We start from the raw sequence: 22,785 nt of genomic DNA, 5'->3' as shown, positions 1-22,785 counted from the left end.
CCTTCCCCTACCGCCTGCCACTTTACTGAAGAGGATGTACATGTGGGAGTCATTTTTTCCCGCCCCATTCCTTTCACTCCGTAACCACTGAAATGACTGACTGTGCAGATATGCAACCTCAGGCAGGTATGCATGAGTGTCTGGTAATGAAATTAAAACAGCTGCAGCCTAATATTTAGCCACACTGCTGTGTTTTGGTAATTCATTGTGTAGCTCCTAATATTGCTGGGAGAGGACAGGACACAGTAATTGCCATAAAAAGCTGTGATAGTGATAATAATTCCACTTGACCGGCTTCAAAAGATACCAGTCGTAGAAAAGTGTGCTATATTTAATGACCACACCAGAGACCAAAAAAACTTTGTATTTCAGAAAGATTATATATATATATATATATAAATCAAATGTATTATCCGTTCTTTTAACAACTATAGAGAATAGTGTAAGGAATTAGGCTAAATTCAACACTATTATCATTTGAACTCGCCAAACCACAGCTTTATCAGTCGGCTTACTACAACAGTCAAATTGTCTCAATTAACTAATTGCAGCGCTCATTACTTAATGCATATCTTGTTAACTCCAGGCTTAGTCACCTATATCTATTTTTTACTGCATAGCCGGCTCACAGCATGACATCTATTCATTAATATCTAAAGTATTCTGGCTTACCGGATGCCATCCGGCAGGCATCACCTTCTGCTATCTTCCCCATCTATTTTATCTTTCACTGGCAGATTTTATGAGATGTTGGTAGCTAGCTTATTACTGTAAGCTATCATTAGCTCCATGAGAACAAACACGTCGGCTGAATTTTTTGTTTCCTGCTGCCACGATGGGCTACCACACAGTGGGGAAATACTACCAATAGTGAATGGGCTAGTTAACCTGGGATACTATCGTTTGCAGTTTACGTTTGAGCCGACACGCAAACAGTTTAATCCAATCCTTACACGTTTTCTCTGTGTTTTTGGTTACTTGAGCACCATCCTATGCATCTCTTCGCCACATGAAAAAATTACAGTTGCTAAAGCTATGATTGGACAATCACAACCTCTAGGGACATACACAGCTCCCAGACAATCCTAATCATTTTAATGATCCACTCACTTTTTGTTAAGCTCCTAAAACTGTTGATGCACCCTGACCTTTACAACATATGGGTAAATCAAGATGAGAATATGAATAAATAATATGCATACATAATTTCAAACAGAAGGTGACTCATGCGTGAAGGATTTTGTCCTGTCTTTTCTTAAACGCTGCTTACCTCCACTTATTGCTTTGGTTTCTAGTGAGTGTGTATGTGTCCATCTGTTTACATCTGTTTCAAGGTCCTTGTGTCTTAGAGGTATTGTTATATATATGACAAGGGGGTATGTAATTTTTATATAATTTTTAATAAGATGCATTTTTTCAGAAAAACTGAAAACTGCTTTTACAGACGCAACCCTGAAATTCCATGGGAGAATGGAAGTATTGTGAGTCCACGTGTTTTCTTCTAATCAAGGCACAAATATGCAGAGGCTATGCATTGAAATGACATTTGTACAAACACACACTCACACACAATAAACTAATGTCCCTGCACCATGGCCTGGCATGCCATAGCCTGTTAAGCATCCCCCTCTAGTGTTACATCATTAGAATGCAGTGGCGGTGATGCAGTTTAAAGTGTTGCAGGGTGTTGTGAGTTAAGGCTGTATCCTCTCTTTTGTCTGTCCATTTGCCCATCAAGCAATATATATAACAGGCCATCAGTCTTACATAGGTTGATGCCTCTGATTTGGCAGTGCATATTCTATATTGTGAAAAAAGTATCAAAACTGGTTAATTGAAGTGAGATTGTGAAACTATAAAACACAACCTTTAATATTCATTTAGATAAGGATCTGGGCATAACGGATGCAACACTACGACCAGAGACAATTGTATTGGATGATTGTGCAAAACCCTAGATTCATTTGTAATAAAAGGTAAATTGCTAATTGACTAAAAATGGGGTTCATTCCAGGACAAGTTTTCACATAGTCTCTTGAAAACAAGATTAACATATTTGTTATTTGTTTGATAATATAAAACAATAAGTTCTGAGTCATCAATTTGCAATTCCATCCATGCTCTTGTAAGTAGAAATGTGTAAATTACGATACTCAAATTCAACTCAGTGCAAGTAACTTAAGCAACCTAAAATTCCCAAGGACAAAGTTCTCCATCATGATCCTTGACTCCACTGGAACGGTTAATAGAGGAATCACTAAAAGGCATCAAGCAAGTGTAATACTTAATTAAACTTAAAGGAACAGTTTAACATTTTGGGAAGTTTATTTGTGGAACCGTGTAGTAAGTCTAAAGCTATAACAGATTTTATTATAAGTCGGACAATGACAACACCACCTTGGGACTTCACCCAAAGACTATATAGGAAGTGTCAGTAGTACCTTTTCCACCACGCTACATGAGGGTTCCCCTTTGGCCACGACAACACTAGACCACACAAAAAGCTGGAACACCGGCCTGATCCCCGGACGGTGAAGGGAATTCTGGTAAAAACACAGGCCCGAAGCTCAGGAAAGATCTGATTCCAACTATCTAACCACTCTAATTCCTGCGTTTCTGTTGATGAGATTGTGATTGTGATACCAGAACTCAATGATCAAAGCTGAGATGATAGATTCAAGGCAATCCAAGTTAACTAAGTCCAGCAGTTAAGTTTACAATACATATGGGGGTTCACAAAATGACACTAAGTTTCCCTAACTGCTGACAAAAGTATACGGAGTTCAGATCCACTCAGCTTCTGTCAAGTTATAAACCCTGAATCTAACTGTCCCTGTCCTCTTATTGTCTCCTCTTCCGCTGGTGTCTTCTGCGTTGTTGGACAGAATGTGTATGTGTGTGTGCGTGTGTGTGTTGCTATCTTCATGCAGCCAGGTGTGAGTCTTCTGCCGGTTGCTACGTCCTCTTCTGTAACGTTTACTCCTCAAACAAACACACACATCAACCTAAAAGCTATTTCCCTTTTGTTCTACTTCACTGTCTTGTACAAAACAGTTTGTAAAATGCAATCACATTCCTAAATTATAATAAACTGTAATCAAAGCTGTCTGTGCGTCCGAGCCTATTCATTGTACAGGGAATACAAGTGTGTCCTCCCTGGAACTTGTGACCAATGTCTCATGACTACACACAACTCATAGCAACTATATGAACTTTAATACTGACAACAACACATCTGAAAACAATAATAATTTTCTACAACGGGAAACTCAGAGTAACGGAGGAGCCAAGCTACGGAGTGTCATTTATCCTCTGCAGGTAATGAGGAAAACAAGCACATTGGTTAAGCCAAACGCTTAGGGGCGTGGCCTTTAAACCAGCCATTTACCTTTGATTTCTAGCCGAGAGTTAGGTACCACTAATGTCTGAATGGTCAATACGGTACAGTATAAAGCTAAAGCCAGCAGCTGGTTAGCTTAGCTTAGCACAAAAAACGGTCAAACTATTCTTTGCGTCGCTGTGTGCACATTAGTATATTTGGATGTGATGAAGTGTGTATTGCGAAATGTCAAATATAGCGTGGATGTGATAGCGGGTAAATGAGTGTGTGTTTAAGTCTTTCCAAATATGGCAAAACGTGTTTGTGTGCTCGTATCTGTGTGTGCACATGTATGGTTATCTCTGAGTGTTGGTATGTGTGTGGGCGAGCGACCCGGATTGAGTGACGCTAACACGGATCCTACTCTGCTGACAACTGAAAGGAGCCCCCCTGGCTCCTTTCAGTTTAGAAACAGAAGGAGAGAAAAAAATAAAAAATAAAAAAAATAAAATAAAAATAAAAATAAAAATAAAATAAAAACAGCAGCGGGGACAATCCCCATGTGGGTCACAGAGCTGACAGGGGTTCCACATACTGCTTTAATGTGGTCAAACAAACACACACGCACACGCACACGCACACACACACACACGCACACGCACACACTTGCCCCGCCGAAGCTCAAGCACAAACACATTGAAAGAAAAATCTTATTTACAGTAAAATAGAAAGAGCTAGCACATTACTGTACCATAGCTGCATGGATGGGGGTCGGCTTTCAGCTGAAAAAGTCCTGCAAATTTCAGTGTATCTGTAAATATTATCTGTTAAAATATAACATGTATTTCTGGTTATTGACACTAATCTAGGATCTTTTTTTATCCTGTATGGTCATTACTGTTCTTTTCTTCTTCTTTTTTTTTACAGCGTTTAGGTTCATTCTCTCCATCAAGATTACACTTGTGGATTTCAAACTTTCAAATCACATGCTTGCTGTTCAGGTAGCAAACTGTTATTCTCCATAGTCCTCAAATTGTCAAATTCTTTCTCCTGTGATTATCAGTGGTAAATAAACAGTATATATTTTTTAATAGATATTTATTTTTTCTATGCTTATATCTGGATTTATCTATAGCCACTTTCACACATAAGTAATCGTACCTCTTTATCTTTGAAATTCAGTCAGGGCCAGTACAGACACAGGCGTACACACAGGCGCACACACAGGCGCGCACACACACATTAAAAAGCACCGATATTCAATGCTTTTACTTAACATTTCAAACAAATATCAAAAACTGATTTTAGGGGAAAAATGTAATTTACATAAGGCCTAAATGTGTCACTGTAAAATTTGCATTATTACTTTTCTTTTAGCTGACCTGACAAGATCAAAAGTCACATTCAAGCAGGAAACTTGCATATTAACAAATTCTGGCTCGTCAGTTAAAAAAAGTTAAAGCAGATAAAGAAAGATTATGAAGGAGACAACTTTAAGAAAGAATGCAGACCGGATCTTTTTTTTTCTTTTTTTATGGAGGCTGAGTCATACAGTGTGGGAAGAATTCATTTGACAAATCCTTATCGTACCAGTGTGAAATGTAGTCTGCTTGATGTACCTTCTGGCTCCTGTTGTGTCAATTGGTAAATGTTAGGATTTATTTCCCAGACTGCTTCTATGCAGTGGGCCTGCTGTGCAAAGCACAATGGAACACCAGTTGTTAGTCACCACAGACAGGCTCACCACGGGTCTTGATACACCAAGTAAGCATCAAAAATGCATGTTTTTGTCAACATCACATTTCATTAAAAACAATAATATTTTTACACTGTGTCAGTAGCTTCAGGTCAAACCAGCATTCTTCATGTTGGTCCATAACTGATGGGAAACAGAGGGACAACATCATAAATAGTGCTATGAACTTTGTAATGGAACAATAACTAGTGTTTTTACTCGATGAAACTTATGTTCCGATATAACTTTTGAATTTGTGTCTTTGTGTGTCTGGTTGTACTCTGACTGAATTTGTAACGTGGCAGTTTAATGATGTGATAAGTAATAGAGAAAGTCCTGTTTGGTACAGACAATGACTTTTGACACAAATTAGCTCAATCTGCCGAGACATATTGTTGACCTTTGCATATGGCTTGACAGGCTTGAAATGTATGAAAAGCACATTGTCCAACATGAGGGGGATAACTTTGATGAGTATTATTGATGCCATTTGCTGTGAACGAGTTCTCTATTCATTTTAGAATCAAACCATACAGACAACTTTACAATGACATATAAACTGGGTTTGTACTCTGCGCTGGACTTTTGCTCCATACTTGCATACATGCATTAAAGCTATAGTGCATAGTTTCTGTTTCCCCCAAGAGGAATTCTTAGTAATGACAACAAAACTTTCAGCACATCCAGACGATACAAGCCTTCGGTGACCGGGCACCACCCCCACGCAGTTGCTAGAAGAGGTAATTATCTTGGATCAGCTTTTTTTAGCTCAAAAGACACCGGAAGACACAATTTTCTGAACATAGCCATACTGACAAATACACAGAGAGTTGTGTCGAGCTGATAATTAGCTTTGTATTAACTCATTTGGCAATGGCTTGAATGTAACAAACGTTCATTAGAAGTTACGCATTAAAGCTTTAAAACCATATCAAAGGAAACTATGTCTTAAAGTGCCCATTTTATGAAAAAAAATCCCTTTTTCTAGAATTTGGGGTGTTATTTTATGTCTCTGGTGCTTGCACACATACAAAATTGGAAACAAAAACTATCAATATTGTTTTGAGTGAGATACGGTTTCTGAATGTCCTCTGCCTTCCGTCTTTGGGTCAGCTGTTCTGCACGGCTTTCTACGTCACGAGCCGAGACAAGGTAGCTAACTGTAGCATGCTAGTGTTAGCATTCTAGGTTGTTCTCAATGGCAAAACACTGCTACAACACACTAGTTCACCATAATTTACAAAAGAACTACTTACATGTCCCTGTTTTGCAGATATCCCACCCTCGTTTAGAAGAAGTCTCCCAGCTAATCCTGTCTTGTTCTGACCAAAGTTGGACAAAGAGTTATCTGAACTGATGTGATCTTACCTAGCTACTGCACGTGTGACTCCCCACAAAGACAGTACAGAAGTGAGATGTCTCACTCTGTAGTTAAAAACAGAGACCCAAACAGGGTGAAAAGAGGATCTGCAGCAATGTGCTTTACAAGAAAAACATGGTGTTCTTTAAAAAATGAAACCATGTAAACCTATTCTGATACAAACTCAAAATACACTTATGAACTTGAAAATGAGCGTAATATGGGCGCTTTAAAACCTCTTTATTTAAAAATGTTTCTGTTCAGATTTTCACCACACACTTCAAATCAAGCAAATAAAGAATCTTGCAAATTGACCTTGGAATAAGTGAGTAGACAGCATGAGTGTCTCCAGACTGTGGCTCTCAATTTTACAGGAGGGAACGGTCTGAAGAAGCAGGTCACCATTGTGCCAACACTTCACTTTAAAACTTTAAAGACCTCATTTGCCCCCTCATCACTGTCTCTGCTCCACCTCTGCATTTTCTATCAGGCTTCTCTGCACATCTTTTTTTTGTTTGTTTTTTGTACTCGCCCTCATTTCATAAGCTCTCCCTGCTCTGCAGTCAACTCTAATTAGGGCACTGTGAGTGCCTGTATGTGTGTGTCGGTGTGATTGTGGGTTTTTCCTTTTTAAGTGGTCTTAGGAGGCTCATCACTCTGCTGTGCTTCCCCACTGGATACTGCTGGTTGAGGAGACACAGACTATTGCTGATGCTGGGAGCAGGCATTCGATCGTGGTCTAACGACTCCCTTTACAGTTGCAATCCCAATTCTTTATACACAGCATAATATCAAACTGTGCCCGACTAACAGCCCGAGCACGCCAGCAGACGTTATTTGTCTATGTCACCCACTCCCCAGTAAGTAAACCTCAAGTATTGAGTGTAATAACCACATATGCAGTCAAATCAATTATACATTTAGTTATGCACCACATTTACAAAATGATAAAAACTGTCCCAAAAGAAACTTGGCCTTAGTTGTGTCAATAGTCTTTTAAAGGGGACATACTGTATTATGCTATCCCATATTTTCTGTCATGTCTACGATGTTCAAATAATGAGGTAAACGCATTTCAGAGAATTCCCTGTGAGCTAAAACGTTAAGCTTTCTGTTCTGAATGCTCCAGTTTCAACAGTTTGTTCTACTCTCGGCTAAGTATTACGCAACTCTAAGCCGGCCTGCTGATTGGTTATCCACTCCAGGCAGGAACTACTGAAGTGTGAAGTTTTAATGCTACAGAGGTTTTAACTTTGCTGCCAATATGTTCAACTTTCCCGAAGTGTGGGGCACGTTATTGCTAAAAAAAAAAAAAAGTCTGATTGGGGGTTCAGAAGCCTTTTACTGCCATTTTTTATGCTAGAACATGCTGCTTCGTTCCATAATATAACGTTAACGTCCTGCAAAATAATAAGTAACTGCATGCTAACGCCACTTAGTTGTAGCTAATCTTGGTGGCCAATGTTGGTAATTTTGGGTCACATTACTGCAGAGACATGTCCCATAATTCAATTCAATTAATAGTATTAATTCATAACAAGAGTTATCTCGAGACACTTTACAGATAGAGTAGGTCTAGACCAACCTCTAGAAGCCTTGATTGGGGATTTTTCACGATACAAAGTCCTGCTATACGCAGTTGCAGTAGTTGCAGCTGATACTAGTCCGCGGAGCGGAGCACAGATTCCAAGAAAACACCCAATCAGAACAGACTGGGCTACGTCAAGAGGGGGGCTTCAAAAGACAGGCGCTCCTACAGAGCATCTCATACAGAGGGTGAATAACATCAAAGCATGTAAACATTTTCTAATACAAATCACAAATACAAGTATTTACCTGAAAATGCTATATCACACCTTGGTTTATTGTCAGTTTATAGTCAGTTTTTGCTGCAGTAATGAGAGTCAAGCTTGTTCAACAAAGTGTGACTAGTGGGTCTTTGGCCAACTTTTTTTACAGTATAGTATTACAAAGCGGGTAGATCACCATGGTAACCATGGTAAGGATAACTTCAGAGGATCAGATCAAAACCTGCCAACAGCACAACCACTTGCCGACAGAGCATCACACACTCAGTTTGTTTATCACCAGACAAAAAAAGCAAAAAAGGACTAACTCTATATTAAAGACATAATAATTGCCACATATGTATAGGCTTAGCTTTACTTTTAACAATTGAAACTACTTTCCAGTTTCTACAGTGTCATGTTATTTTCTAGTTAAGTGGTTATATTGCATACAATTCACCTTGTTCAATATCACTTTTTGGCTTGAAACCTAAATTTCCTGCAAATATCGCAGTTTCATTAAGTACTCCATTCATGGTTGTGATGATGTTGCTTGTAAGTTACAACTCCACCTCGTCCACATGAACGCTCTCATAGCTGGAGTTAACTGAGCCAGTTGATAGATAACCTGCTCGGTTATTCAGGATTAGTGAAGCCAGGAAACCCAAAGAGTGACAGCTGACCTAAAGTTGGTAGGGTTGCTCCCTTTAAATACGTGTTCAAGCTGTTACCAATCAAGGTGACTGGCACAATCGTACCACATGGCCAAAGCAGAATTTTGGGAGGTCCGCCATCTATTGAATCTCTGGATCTTTACTTGATCCTCTAAAAATTGGATCTCACTCAAACAAAAGACCTGATCTGATTTAAAAACAGACTCATCGCTTTGAAATATTCCTCTTATGTTTTATCCTGTGTTTTTTTACTATACCTGCTTATTCAGTTCAGGGTGGCAGGCAGGTCTGGGACCATTAAAGATCAACTTGCGGCAATAGTACATGCACCTCAGCACATTATCGGCCACTACGGAAGCCCAAACCTGTATTTGTAGAACATTTTTAATAAGGATCAAACATATTGAGAAATAAATGACCACAAAATAAAAAGCATACAAAATGAGAAAAATCCAAGCAAAATAACTTCAGTCATGCTGTCTGTATACTGATTGCCATTATTTCGAGGTACGTCTTGCATAAAAACTGGCAGATGTAAGGTTGTATACCACTACGCGTTATTTCTATGAAATAGCCCTTTAAAAGGTACAGCCAGGTCTGCATGTCAGCCTCACAAATTGCCCCAGTTTTGAGTGAGTATTCTAAGTCTCTGTTGTGACAAATAGGGATTGTGTCCCGTCTTCTTCACTTACACATACCTCGAGGTAGAGCAAGAGAGTGAGGTGACCGTTGACTGCTGCCAGCTGGCAAGAAATCAGAAGTCCATCACGCAGGTGGAAAAATATGGAGCAGCAAGTAAGAGCACCATCATAGCTTAGTGTATAAATACGCACTGCATTCTTTGTAAAAAATACAATTTGGCATAAGGGTGGTAAATTCAAAGGCAGCGACATTCTTAATCCCCTAATTGTTACAGTTTAGGGTCACAAATCATCGGTTCAATGGTTGCATCTAAACAGTATCAGATTTCAGCAGAAAAATAAGCTTCACATTTACAATCAATATACAGAATTATGGTATAAACAGTGGCATCGCCATATTTATTACTATGACAGTTATTGCCACTAAAATTTAATCTAAAATTCCCTTCAAATGACATTTAGAGTAAAATCATTAGCATTCAGTGACAGCTTATACAGTAGTGGTGGACATGGCTTTTAGTCTGACCAGCAGTCAAATAATCCAAAGTATTCAATTAATTATTTTAAACTGAGATAGGCAAGAAACTTTAAACACATCCAAAGTGTGAGACTTTTACTTTTTAAATGAAAAAAAATTGAGAATACATTTAAACATTGTCAACTTTATACGCTCATTAAAACTGTATTTAAATTCACATTACTAAATGTTTGTGTTTCTCCCAATTTCTTCAAAGTGAAAGGACAATGCATGTTTATTTATGGCAGAGAAAGAAGTTCTTTAAACATGGTCCATTACACTGCTTCCGTTGGTACTGGAACACTTACTAGAGGACAGAAGTATTCTACTTCTGGTTTCTAACTTTGTAATACTGCCATTAAAAAAATTAAATTAAAAAAATCCCTATCTTCCTAACACAGCTTTGGCTGTCTCTAACTTGACTCCATATCCTTCTCCCAATTTATCAGGTACGATTGCAGTTATAACTTTACTGTAAGGTCCGTACCGGCCGAACTTGTCTTTGCCCACTACAGCGACACACATCTTGTGCCCGGGCTTGTACTTGGTGATCAACACACACGTGGGCAGAGGGATAGCCTTCACCTCACCAGCCGCCCGCCAATTTGGGAAGATGTTGCTACCCTTAACCTTCTCCATAGTCATGAAGACGCTGCAGAAGGGACAGAGAGAGAGAGAGAGAGAGAGAGAGAGAGAGAGAGAGAAAACAAGAATGGGTAAAAAAGAAAATAACAAAAAAAAAAAAGACTGGATACTTGTCTGGGTGGCTGAGCAATGATGGCAATATCTAGATCTAATTGTAATGTATTGGTATATTTGTTGTTTTCCAGTGAAATTACTAATTTAGCCGGGGGGTTAACACGATTGCATGTATCCGTGTCACATTCTCATTAGGGTCTGATCCCAGAATCGCCCCAACTGTATTTCTAAAAAGCAATTAGCGACTAATTTAGCAACTTTTTCAAACCATCAGGAAAACACACTATATATATTCAAACATATTTCTAGAAACGTATAAAGAAAAGGGTCTTTAGAATGGCAATGTAGTTTCAAAGCCCTTCCTGATGGTTTTCTTGACAAGACTAACATTACTTGCGTGTACTGTCGACATGAATACAGTTGCCACCGGAGTACGCTGAGTTTTAAATACCACTTGAGCATGAAAAACTTGAAAAATATCCCCTTTTAAAATTACATATAGAACAGATTTTAAAAAAATGAATGAAATGAAATGAATGAATGAATGAATTACGAGTTACTATGGACAATCATGCAATTAAATATTTTAAATCGATCGCCAGCCCTTATTTGAAGAAGTCATTATGAAGATGATTTTTACAGCTGCATTTGAAAAAAGCCATGGGAATGAGACAAATGGCATTTTTCCATTACATGGTACCTGCTTGACTCCCCTCTACTCCGATTTCTTTTGGTTTTCAATAACGAAAAAAAGTATCAGGTATTAGCCAACAGGTACTCCGTTGAAGTGCCGAGCGAGCTGAGGCAAAAAGGTGACGTGAAAACTTGTTTTTCTGCTGTCTCCAGCTTCTTTTGAAACTAAATGTGTCTTCTGGCTGACAGCCACATGCCGAGAATCAAAAACAACACACGTTCTGTGTGTGTGTTTTTCCATCTACAATAGAAAAAGGAGGGCGGGGCACTGCGGCCTACCCGAGCCAAGTAGAGCTATAATAGCAATGGGTAAGCGACCAAAATTTATGTGAAAGAGGCAGTCATTTAAAAAAGGTAAATAACTAAATTCTTGTTGAAGGATCAGAGGGGTGATTTTATCCGGAAGGTAGCGGGGCAGAAACCTGCCCTCTCTACACAAATCTCCCGCCCTCTGATGTTTCTCACCTATAACTGTCCATGGGCGGCGCAGAGGGGTCTTCCTCCTCCACATTCCACAGCACAGAGAGGCTGGGGGGGTGCCTGATGAGAGCCACACGTACTACTAGTCTCTGGGGGATGTTGTATAACGCAGCGTCCATGCTCAGGATGGAGGGGAAGGGGGTGGGGGGAAGAGGAGGATACAAGGACCGGTCCTTGGGGTCAGAGAAGGAGGAGGCAGCGGGGGTTAATGTGAGTAGCAAACAGTCAAGTGAATTACTACTGTGGCTTCATGTTGTGAGTGAGAGTGTGTGTGTGTGTGTGTGTGTGTGTGTGTGTGTGTGTGTGTGTGTGTGTGTGGGTGTGTGTGTGTGTGTGTGTGTGTGTGTGTGTGTGTGTGTGTGTGTGTGTGTGGTGTGTGTGTGTGTGTGTGTTACCTGCTCAGAGTCTGGTGATTAAGCAGTTACTACTGCCAGGAGGAGAGAAACATTCTTCTTTTATCCTCCATGCCTTTGGTTCTCACCACTGCTCTTTTTCTCCTGCTTAATATCTTCTGGCTTTTTATTCATGTGCTCATCTTCTGGTTCTTGCTTTATGAGCCTGGAAAGTTGCTGAATTACACAAAATAACATTGTGAGCAAATAAAGGCATGGCACAAAAATCACGAGAATAAAGTAAAAAACAAAAACAAACAAAATAATGAAAAGGTAAATCATTTTGAGTTTATGCTCATACATAATATATATATATAATACACACATATATACATATATACACATAAATAATATGTATACATACAATATATATATATATCACACAAATATTATATATACAATACATACATACATACATAACCTATATACTACATAACATACATACTACACACCACATATATACATACATAACATACATACATAATATATATATACATAACATACATATAATAAATATCTATATACTAAAACTCATATATACTATACATACACATATATATACTATCATAACATACTACACATAACAATACCTTACATATACATACACATATACATACACATATCTATACATATACATACACATAATACAATTATATATACAATACATCCACATATATATATACATATACATACACATTATATATATAACATATACAACAATACATATATACCACCACAAACATATACACACACACACATATAATATTATACAATATATAACATACATATACACATATATATACATAATATACACAATATAACATATATACATATACACTATTACACATAACACATTATATAAACATATCTATACATATATACAATATATTATACACACCATATATATACCCACAAAATATACACACACACACATACACATATATACACACACCACACAATAACTACACACACAACATATATACACAAACAATTATATCTTATAACATAACACACACACACACACAACACATATATATATATATATATATATATATACATAATATATAACATACATATACCACACACACAACACACACACACACCACACACACAACAAATTATTATATATATATATATGAGCATAAACTCAAAATAATTAGGTTATGTAGGAAACTAAATTATTTTTCCGCATGCTTGGGTAGCTTGTCATTAGCTTCACATTACATAAGCATGCGTGTCAGGTTTAGTAAAAGGATATATATCAGATAATGAAGCCTCCTACCTTATACTCATTAGAGCCATAGGGAGTAAGAACCGGAGGCTGCTCTTCCTCACTGAAATCTGCTATGGCAGCCTTCAAAGCTTAACACGGATTATGTGCAATGACAAGTAACAGAAGAAGGCACAGGAAAGAGTAGAAAGAAGAAAAAAAAGGATGTGGCTATTAAGTCACGTACTCATTGACTGATAAATATTTGGATCATTATAAAAGCTTATGTGTCAGTTTTTGCTCACTGCATGGCAAAAAAAATTAAGCAAATACATATATCACCATCTTACCTTCATTATCTGCATGCATCACCTTTAGTGCCTTTCTTGTGGTTTCCTGGGCAGAAAGGATTGATCAACTTAACCTCACTGTTAACACCGTTTTTATTATTGATATACTGATTAAACAAACCTTTATACAGACTACTAAAAGACAAATAACTGCATATTTACCATAATTTTAAAGAGCTCACTGCTGTTGCCCACGCTCTTTTTGTCAACTGAGAAAAAAAAAAAAAATGCATAGAATGAATAGCCATGCAACCCACAAATGCAAATATTCATTAGCGCACACACGCACGCTTGTTGGGTTCTTACTCTTTGACGTGGTTTCCATGGTTTCATCCTCAGAGTCTGCACTGTAGAGTTGGACATCAAATCAAATCTTGACTCAGAACGCAAATAAATCCAAGGTGCAACTTCACATCAGGACCATCAGGACTTTCACTAAGGACTAATGCGACTGGGGCTGGGACGGTTCCCGCATCACCGAGGTCACGTGACACATAGCGCGGGTCTGAACTCGTCACCGTCATCACCGCAAAAAAAAAAATTGGCCTGCACGTGTTTCACGGCCACGTTGTGTTTAATGACATGTGACATAGTAATAAGTGTCTGTTGACATTGTGTCTTGCATTAATTCAAAGTAATCTAAACAAAATTAATTGAAAGATGGAGCAAATCCGACCTTTTGCGAGTTGGGGATTAGAGTTGGGCGGTATCCAAACTGTGATACCGTCAAACCTCCTTCCTCTTTTACCGCGGTATACGGTATTACCGTGACTAATTAAAAATTATGACGCAAGGCTCAGACGGCGTCACAAAACTCTCTCTCTCTCTTTTAGATAAATTATATTTAATACTTGTCTCCTATACTAGAGGTGCATTGCATTTTTTTTAATGACGGTATTGTAACTTATACCATTGTATCCCGTATTACCGCCCAACCCTATTGAGGTCAATGCTCCATGACACACAACAACATACACGGTAGGGAAGACAAAGACATTTCCTCACTCTGAGCTGAGGTAGACACATTAACGTTCCTGCTGCAGTGTTTAACATTGCACATTAGCCTAGCACCTAGCGGAGTGTCCTCCTGTTTATAGCTTTATCCCGATAAAATGGCACAGTTAAATTTCAGCCTGCATCCAAGTTTTGTAGCCTAAAACAGAGCGGTTCATGTTGGTAGAGAGAGCAACGAGTTATAAAACTGCTGAGTCACTCTCTCTGCTCTCTGCCTAATCAGCCGCTAGACGGGCTGCAACATATGTTGTAGGCTAAGGTTTAAGCCAATGTTTTTTCGGGGGTAACGATATTCACTTTACCGACAGTATTGACAACAGATAAAGCCACCGTGTTATTGTTCACTCACTTTACGTTAACTTTGCTTTCTCTTCTTGCTCTTTCTTTTCCTCACAACAGCCCTCATACGCTACTCTCCTACAGCCATTCTCGGTCGAACTTACGCTACTCTTGTAACGGGGTTGCGGTATACCGCACTACCGCGGGAATTTCTTGCTTTCATCTGCGGGAGAAATAAATCCACACCGTCCCAGTCCTAAATGCGACTGAACTAGGTTCTACATACCTGATGATCTTGGCATTAAAAAGAGATGGCATGGGGCTCTGAAAGGCAAACATTTGTTTAGATAACACATGGCAGTGTTTACATTTCAAACTGGACATCATTATTTTTTGCATCTATCATCACATTACCTGCTTTCGGTTACCATGAAAATAAGCAAAACGGGTCATTATATTAAGAGTACTTAAAGTGCCCATATTATGCTCATTTTCAGGTTCATAATTGCATTTAAAGCTTATATCAGAATAGGTTTACATTAATTAATTTTCAAAAAGCATATTTTGTTGTACTGCTCCTCTTCACCCTGCGTGTTGAGCTCTCTTTTTTTAGCTACAGGAGTGAGGCATAACACTTCTGTTCAATCTTTATAAGGAGCCACACATGCGCAGTAGCTAGGTAAAGACTACTAGCCAGTCAGAAGCAGAGTATGAGGGCGTGCCCAGCTAGCAACAAGGCAAGCATTATAACGTGTGTGTTACGAAGTCCATACACAATTTGTGTGTGTGTACATCTGCAACGTACCATTTGCTCTGTCTTTGCCATGTAGGCAATAGCTGCTTCTGCTTTCTTGGTTACCGTGTTAATCCGAGCCTGAGGAAGAGAGGAACATTCTGTAAGGATTTTTCTTAAAGGTCCCATGACATGGTGCTCTTAGGATGCTTTTTTATGTACACCTTAGTAGTACCCTAACACCATATCTGAAGTCTCTTTCCCGAAATTCAGCCTTGGTGCAGAATTACAGCTGCTAGAGCCAGTCCCACAATGAGCTTTTCTTAGTATGTGCCATTTCTGAGTCTGTAGCTCTTGAGGAGGATGGGGGGGGGACAAGGTGGAGGCTGGAGGTGTGGCCGTGACCAACTTATGCCCCTTATGAGGTCATAAGGAGATAAGATTCTATCCCCGTTCCAGTTCGGCCCATCTGAGCTTTCATTTTCTCAAAAGGCAGAGCAGGCTACCCAGGGCTCGGTTTACACCGATCGCCATTTCTAGCCACTGGGGAACCACAGGCAGGCTGGGGGAACTCATATTAATGTTAAAAAAATGTCATGCCATGGGACCTTTAAGGTATTCCTTTCCCACAATAGGTTATTGGTTGCTTTGGTTCTTTTGTTTTAAGGTGATAAGAATTGGCAGATTGACAAAATCATGAATTGAAAAGGTGAATGATAATGGTAAGCACCTGTGTACAACTCAAGTGGATTTTGAATCCAATGGGTAAAAAACACTGATGAAGAACAATAAACAACAGATGAAGCTAGTCAGCAGTAAAAGTGGATGCTTAAAAGATTTACCAGCGGCTATCAAATTTAGAAAGGGCCAGAAAAAAAGGCAAGAGACTTCTTGATGAAATTAGGGAATTCAGCCTATATGAACAAAAAGACACAAAAAATTAAGTAACAAAGAAAGGCTGTGAATATGTCAAATGTGCGCACATCCAAGAAGAAATGTGTTTTCTTTGTATTTCTTTAAAGTATTGGACCCCCACTACTAACTCTGACAATCATTAAGTCTCATAGAGGTGTTTGTGGTTGAAACCTTGTCAGTTCCATGCAGAATTAGTTCAAATGTGAACCAATACTTCCACCAACCTCTAGTTTTTGGATGGCGCTTTCATAGTCGACTGCACGATCCAGCTGTTGAAGAGGTTCTATTAAATGCTGCAGCTTGGTTTCATTCTGTTTCACTGCAGCGTATACCTCCTGCTCAATCAGTGTCTGCACCTGTACACACACAAACACACAACTTTTTAAGGCCTATATGAATAGAATAAAATAAAAGACCTTTATCTCATCATCAACTAAACCCTAAATTATTTTTTTTAAGCCAAGAATCTGTAAAATTGCACTTCCCCATAGCCAAAGACTAAAATCATGTCTGTGGTACAATCTGAAAGAGACTCGCACCAATAACACAAAAACTGACAGGCTGCAATATGAGTTGCATGTTGGTCTCAATTGTAGCCATGATACAGCAAAAATATATTTGGACTATTGAAAGACAGAATAACCACAAAAGAAAATAATAATTTACATGAGAGCATTAGAGGTAGGGTTGCATGACACAGGTAAATTAAGATCTGTTTAAAGTAATTTAAAACCAAGAAGACAATACTTCAGTGAATTTAAGACTTTTTAAGGCCTTAAACCTTAATTGAAAAAAATTGATTCTGAAATTTAGACTTTTTCAGACCCCGCAGAAACTCTGTTCTTGATTTTAAGAATGTCATTAATTCCATTTTTGCTAATGAACTCTTAAAACACACATGCAAGCATATTGAAGAGCTGCATTTGTTAAGTGCCGATTATAGATACTTGTGTACAGTATGCATTTGCAAAGGTAAAGGTCCAAAGAAAAAGAAAAAAAATAGGTACACATTCAATAGTTGCACAGTATTTGTCTCTTACTTCAGATTGGGAGAATTTCATCTTTTTATCACTGGCTCCAGAGGAAGGTGGCCCTGAAGGCAACCTCTTCATTCTGCATGGGAATGTGTCACATTAAGCAAAACAAGCATGATACATCTCTTTGCATTAGCACACTTCTGTCATATCTGGCAACATAACAGATATTACACCTAAAGCAGCTTTTCGTCTTCTTGCTCTGAGGCCATCTGTAAAAAGAGCCACATCTACCCCTTATGTCAAAGTAGTGTTAGTGTTTTGAATTTGGATATAAATAGGTGTGACTGAGATGGAACATTTCAAATCATATGCCTATTTCTGTGTGTGTACTTTGAGAGCAACAAAAAGCTAAAGTCAAATTCCCTGTATGTGTTGATTCTGACAATCTTCATAACACCTAATAATGTGTAGAAGTAAAATACCCTCACGCTCCACATTACAAGTGTTGTGCTTTAGAATCATAGTAACATTAAAGCTGTTTCAAAACAGAACAAGCGCACTGGATAAGTCACATTTCATTTTTAATTCCACAGAGGATATGTTTTTGTCTATTAACCTTTGAGTTGCCGTCATGTTGAAGCTTTTGGTGTCCCTTTTCAACGTTTTCATTGCTTTTTTCCAAGCTGTTTTTTCATATTTTTGAGGGGTTTTGAATTTTTCAGTTATAATTATTTTATTACGCTTTTTTGGACGCATTTCACCTTTTCTTACGATGTTCTTGAAGGTTTGTTGTCGTTTATGTCGCTTTTCAAAAACAATTAAGATTAATGCGTTGGGAAAAGCCTTAAAAGTTTTATTTCGGTCGGCCACATCTTTGCCTTCAAGCTCAGTAGGAGGCTGCTCAGTAACGCTCAGCCCTCCCGGGAAAGTGCTGCCAATATCCTTCACTGGTCTCCATCCAGAGCAACGGGATCCGTGTGTCCATTTCTTTAACTGTCTATTGCTAAAACAAAGCATTTGAAACTGTTGTTAGGGCGAGAGAATTGTCTTAAAGGAAATCGGACCCTTATGCCTAAGTTCTATTACTTGCAACATTTACTAAAAAGGTAGTTTTGCGCGGTACTTAATCTGCAATGGAAAATGGAGGACAGGGCACCGCGAGCAGAGCAGAACTGGTACCATGTAACAAAAAATACCTTAGGTTTTCTATACTGCCAAATAGACAGACGGAGCCGGTGTGCTGCTAATAATTGTAAATGTAACAGTTACAAGGAATTTATCAATTTAACATGCTTCGTAGTTTTTCAAGTCACATATAATGTACACACAATCTAACCCAACACCGTTGTGCTGGGTGGTATGACCAAAAATTTGTATCACGGTATTTTTGAAGATTGTGGCGGTTTCACAGGATATCACGGTATTTTCTCTATTTTGCTTGACTGGGCCTTTATATCGGTTTACAATGGCTTATTCTACTGTCAGGAGTACATAGAATATCACAAAAACATTTTGTTGTCATGTTTAATAAAAGCTTTGATTACTAAAGGGTTAGCTTGGCTCCACATTATACAATAACGTTATATGAAGGACAATGCATGAAACAGTTACAGAGTCTAAAATTATTTTAATTGTGTAAACTTGTGTAGTAAAATAAACTTAAATCAAATGAATACGCATACAAAGAACTTTAATATTGTTTCCCTTTCAAAACAACATAGTTGTATAAACATGACCACAGGTAAGTTAAGTTGCTAGAGAAACATGGGCAACTGAACGTAGCTCTGAACGTAGCTCCGCCGTCAACCTTTTTCGGTATTTGACTAACGTTAGTAGGTTGGCGGACATAATTCAGCGAGGCAAGACAATTTCTGACATTCTGTTCTGTGCCATGGTGTTTAATCCTTTTAAAGAGTTAGTTGTGGGTCATTATTTGTTGTGTTATAAAGTTACTTCCATGAGTGAGAAGGGTACGCAGTTAACAGGGCTCCTGTTCCCCTTTCACCCGCGCGTTACTTCAGCCGCAGAGATCTCCGCGGCGATGCACCGGTATTACGTTACATGAAAAATTCTTATCATACGGGAAATTAATACCGGTATACCGCCCAGCACTAACTACTAACGTCGCTGCTAGTGACTGTACCTGTAACATTTACAAGGAATTTATTCATATAACGTACTTAGTAGTTTGTTAAGTCACACACACACACACACACACACACACACACACACACACACACACACACACACACACACACACACACGCTATTTTTATGTACTGTTTATTCTCTGTTAACCGTTAAAAGTGCTTTTGAGAACTCCATACTGTGTTAACTCTATTGAATTATTTCCCCCCCCCCCACAGACTATGCCCCCAGCTATGACAAGCCAAGTGTATATACACCGTCAGGAAGACAGGAATTTCAGAGTTGGGATGACAATTCATAAAAACTAAATTGTGGTTAAACTGTACCGCTTGATCTTAATTCTCCTCGATCTAGATTTCATCAAATGCTTCTGTGTAAATCTACAATGTCTTGTGACTCAAGCTGCTCCAGAGTTATTCCATAACAGTACAGCACGTTTTCATAAAACAATACATAACCAATTTTTAACTTTAAAACATCTTATAAATACATTTTGTGCAATAAATAGAAATAGCAAAATGTGATGTGATAAGAGTACTCAGTGCAATATAGCATGCAAGAGAAAACAGCAATCTGTCAGAAAACCCCACAAAGTGCACAGGTCATTTTGCAGGTTGGAGTGCCAAGATGAAACAAATGTTAGAAGCAGTAAAAAAGACCAACAAACCAATAGGCCAAACTAATGTTAGCCAATAAGTCTATTTTTACATTGCATACTATTGCAAGGACTGCACAATTATGGTTAATTAAATGATAATCACAATTATCATCATTATTGATAGACTATTGACTATTGATAGCTATTTGTACTGCACTTTCACATTTAAACAAGAGTTTGGCTATAACTTCCATGTTGTGCTACTGTCATGCTTGTATACAAATCTTTATCAAAATAGGATTGAAGGTTGTTCTTCACCTGAATTAAGTGCATCTCTTAGGGGACGAGTTTGTATTTTTTATTTTATTTGGTCCAATAGGAATGTTACTCAGTTTATAATGGTGCCTGGTTCACTGTGGTAGCAACTGGCTATATATATTATATCCCTCTATTGACCCGAGTAAGGTGTAGACACACAATTATGCTTAACTGTTTGGGTTGACAAAGAGCTTCATTATCCATTTAGAAATTCACACGAGTTGTCCCCTCAGATCCATCTTTTACGCACAACCATTACCCATCGCTTGACAGGGAGCTAAACTAGTAACAAAATTAGCGGCAGGGAAAGCTGCCGCTAATTTTTTAAATTGGAGGATAACTCACACATCCAGCAGGATCACGGCCACTTCTGCATCAGTTTTCAATCCATGTTCTGCTTTTAGTGAACGCCACCTTTTAAATGCTGATCCAATGTTCACTTCAGTCCTCTTCCTTGATTTGCACGTTAGCTTCTTAAACAATTGGCTGCGTGTCTTGGGTTTGTTGGCCATATTTTACCACACATGCAGTGTACTGTCAAGGCAAAAGCTGCATGCAGACCGTCCCAGGGGAGGGGGGGGGGAAATGTACCCACGTCGTTAGATAATGTAATGTACCTGACGGAGGGGTTTGACATCGTCCGTTGACACTTCTTTGCAATGTTGCAAAATGCTGTAACAACCAAAACGCAGATTGTGTTGTAGCTACACATTTAGATTAAGAACTCACAATTCAGTACAGTGGCTGCTAATGCAAACGTGTAGGCTACATGATCTAACATTTGTTCAACATTACTTTTAAATCTTAGTAGCTAGCACTTTTAGTTCAGCAGTGTGCCTAAATGAGAATTCATTTAACACAATTCGGGGGTGGGGGGGTGACTTAAGACGTCCTAAATCTGTGATGTTGCATGTAAAACATAACTTATTTTCAGAGTAAACAATGAACATTGCTGTCCCTCCCCAATTAAGTCGAGAGCCGATTTGAGTCGCGCATGCTCAGATTTAAACGGTATACGTGTCATGCTGAAATTTGTGAAATCCATGAAATAATAAATTGTTCTAATTACAAACAATAACAGAAGACGGGAATCAAACGTTTAGCTATCTATGATTGTTTGATTGCTAACGTTAGCTCAAAACTCCATTCCAGTGACAGCCTTTGTTGTGTTTGATTGCTAGCTTGTAGATAAACTAACAGTCATTTCAAAAACGTATTAGCTAGCTAAAATTGTTCGATTTCTAAGGATAGCTCTAAACGCAATTCAAGTGGCAGCCCTTGTTGTGTTTGTAGCTAACTTGTAGCCAGCAGTGAACGACCTTGGTTAAGTAGGTCCATGTTTACTGTGTTGACGTTACAGAAGTCTCTCGTAACTCGAAACTCACAGCTTCACTCGTCGCATAGATACGCAGGCGCGACCCAATCTGCACTCGACTTCCACTAGGGAGGGAGAATTGCTAACTTTAGCTAGCTACTTAAATACAATTCAATTTCAGATTTTACAAGCTAACGTTACACGTCAGTTTGTGGTTGGACAACAACAACTGGGGGCACGAGTGGCTAAATCAGTTGTTTGTTTCGATAGAGCAACAGTCTGCAAACACGCTTAACGTTACTGTTAGCGTACCTTTAGCTGAAGCGTTTCATATATAGCTTCCAAATATTCAATATATTTAGAAAATAGCTTGTAAGCAAGTAACTAATAAGATGTCTAGCGAGCTAACGTTAGCACTAAAGCTCGCTACCTACCTCCTTCACTACTTTACTGTTATTCCCTCTTTTTCTTCTTCTTCTTCTTCTTCTTCTTCTTCTTCTTCTTCTTCTTCTTTGTATTCTTCTTCTTCTGGGTTTTACATCAGTTGGCGTCCTTTGATTTGCATTACTGCCCCCTACTGGTATTACTCGTCATCTATTATTTCAGATGCAAATTGTACACCTTCAATTATT

At 38.5% G+C, this 22,785-nt stretch overlaps 1 protein-coding gene across 4 annotated transcripts; it reads right to left on the bottom strand.

Annotated features, from left to right (window-relative positions):
• Positions 1 to 9,791: 9,791 nt before the first annotated feature.
• Positions 9,792 to 22,692, bottom strand: atf7ip2 (activating transcription factor 7 interacting protein 2). 4 transcript variants are annotated; one of them, XM_032537663.1, is made up of 13 exons: positions 22,588 to 22,692; positions 21,456 to 21,510; positions 17,839 to 17,911; positions 17,023 to 17,154; positions 15,956 to 16,024; positions 15,437 to 15,474; positions 14,164 to 14,204; positions 14,020 to 14,066; positions 13,858 to 13,903; positions 13,580 to 13,659; positions 12,301 to 12,474; positions 11,891 to 12,078; positions 9,792 to 10,685 (listed from the first exon to the last, which is right to left on the bottom strand). In XM_032537663.1, the coding sequence occupies exons 2-11, from the start codon at positions 21,473 to 21,475 to the stop codon at positions 12,361 to 12,363; spliced, it is 660 nt and encodes a 219-aa protein (XP_032393554.1). In that variant the 5' UTR covers positions 21,476 to 21,510; positions 22,588 to 22,692; the 3' UTR covers positions 9,792 to 10,685; positions 11,891 to 12,078; positions 12,301 to 12,360. The 4 variants fall into 4 exon arrangements, with proteins under 4 accessions (XP_032393554.1, XP_032393555.1, XP_032393553.1 ...); XM_032537664.1 differs by lacking the exon at positions 22,588 to 22,692 and adding an exon at positions 22,466 to 22,571; XM_032537662.1 differs by lacking the exons at positions 21,456 to 21,510; positions 22,588 to 22,692 and adding an exon at positions 21,184 to 21,438.
• Between the last annotated feature and the right edge of the window lie 93 nt (positions 22,693 to 22,785).

The sequence above is a fragment of the Etheostoma spectabile genome, chromosome 15 (assembly GCF_008692095.1).
Source record: "Etheostoma spectabile isolate EspeVRDwgs_2016 chromosome 15, UIUC_Espe_1.0, whole genome shotgun sequence".
In the NCBI taxonomy this organism is placed as follows: Eukaryota; Metazoa; Chordata; class Actinopteri; order Perciformes; family Percidae; genus Etheostoma; species Etheostoma spectabile.
The sequence above is the reverse complement of the archived record's forward strand: the minus strand, read 5'-3'. Positions and strand labels throughout refer to the sequence as shown.

Coding starts and splice junctions, on each gene's coding strand:
- atf7ip2 (XM_032537662.1), bottom strand. CDS start 21,350: ATGGCCAACAAACCCAAGACACGCAGCCAATTGTTTAAGAAGCTAACG. Junction 17,155..17,838: donor TGAAATTCTCCCAATCTGAA/GTAAGAGACAAA, acceptor GTGTGTGTACAG/GTGCAGACACTGATTGAGCA. Junction 13,904..14,019: donor GTGAGCTCTTTAAAATTATG/GTAAATATGCAG, acceptor CTTTCTGCCCAG/GAAACCACAAGAAAGGCACT.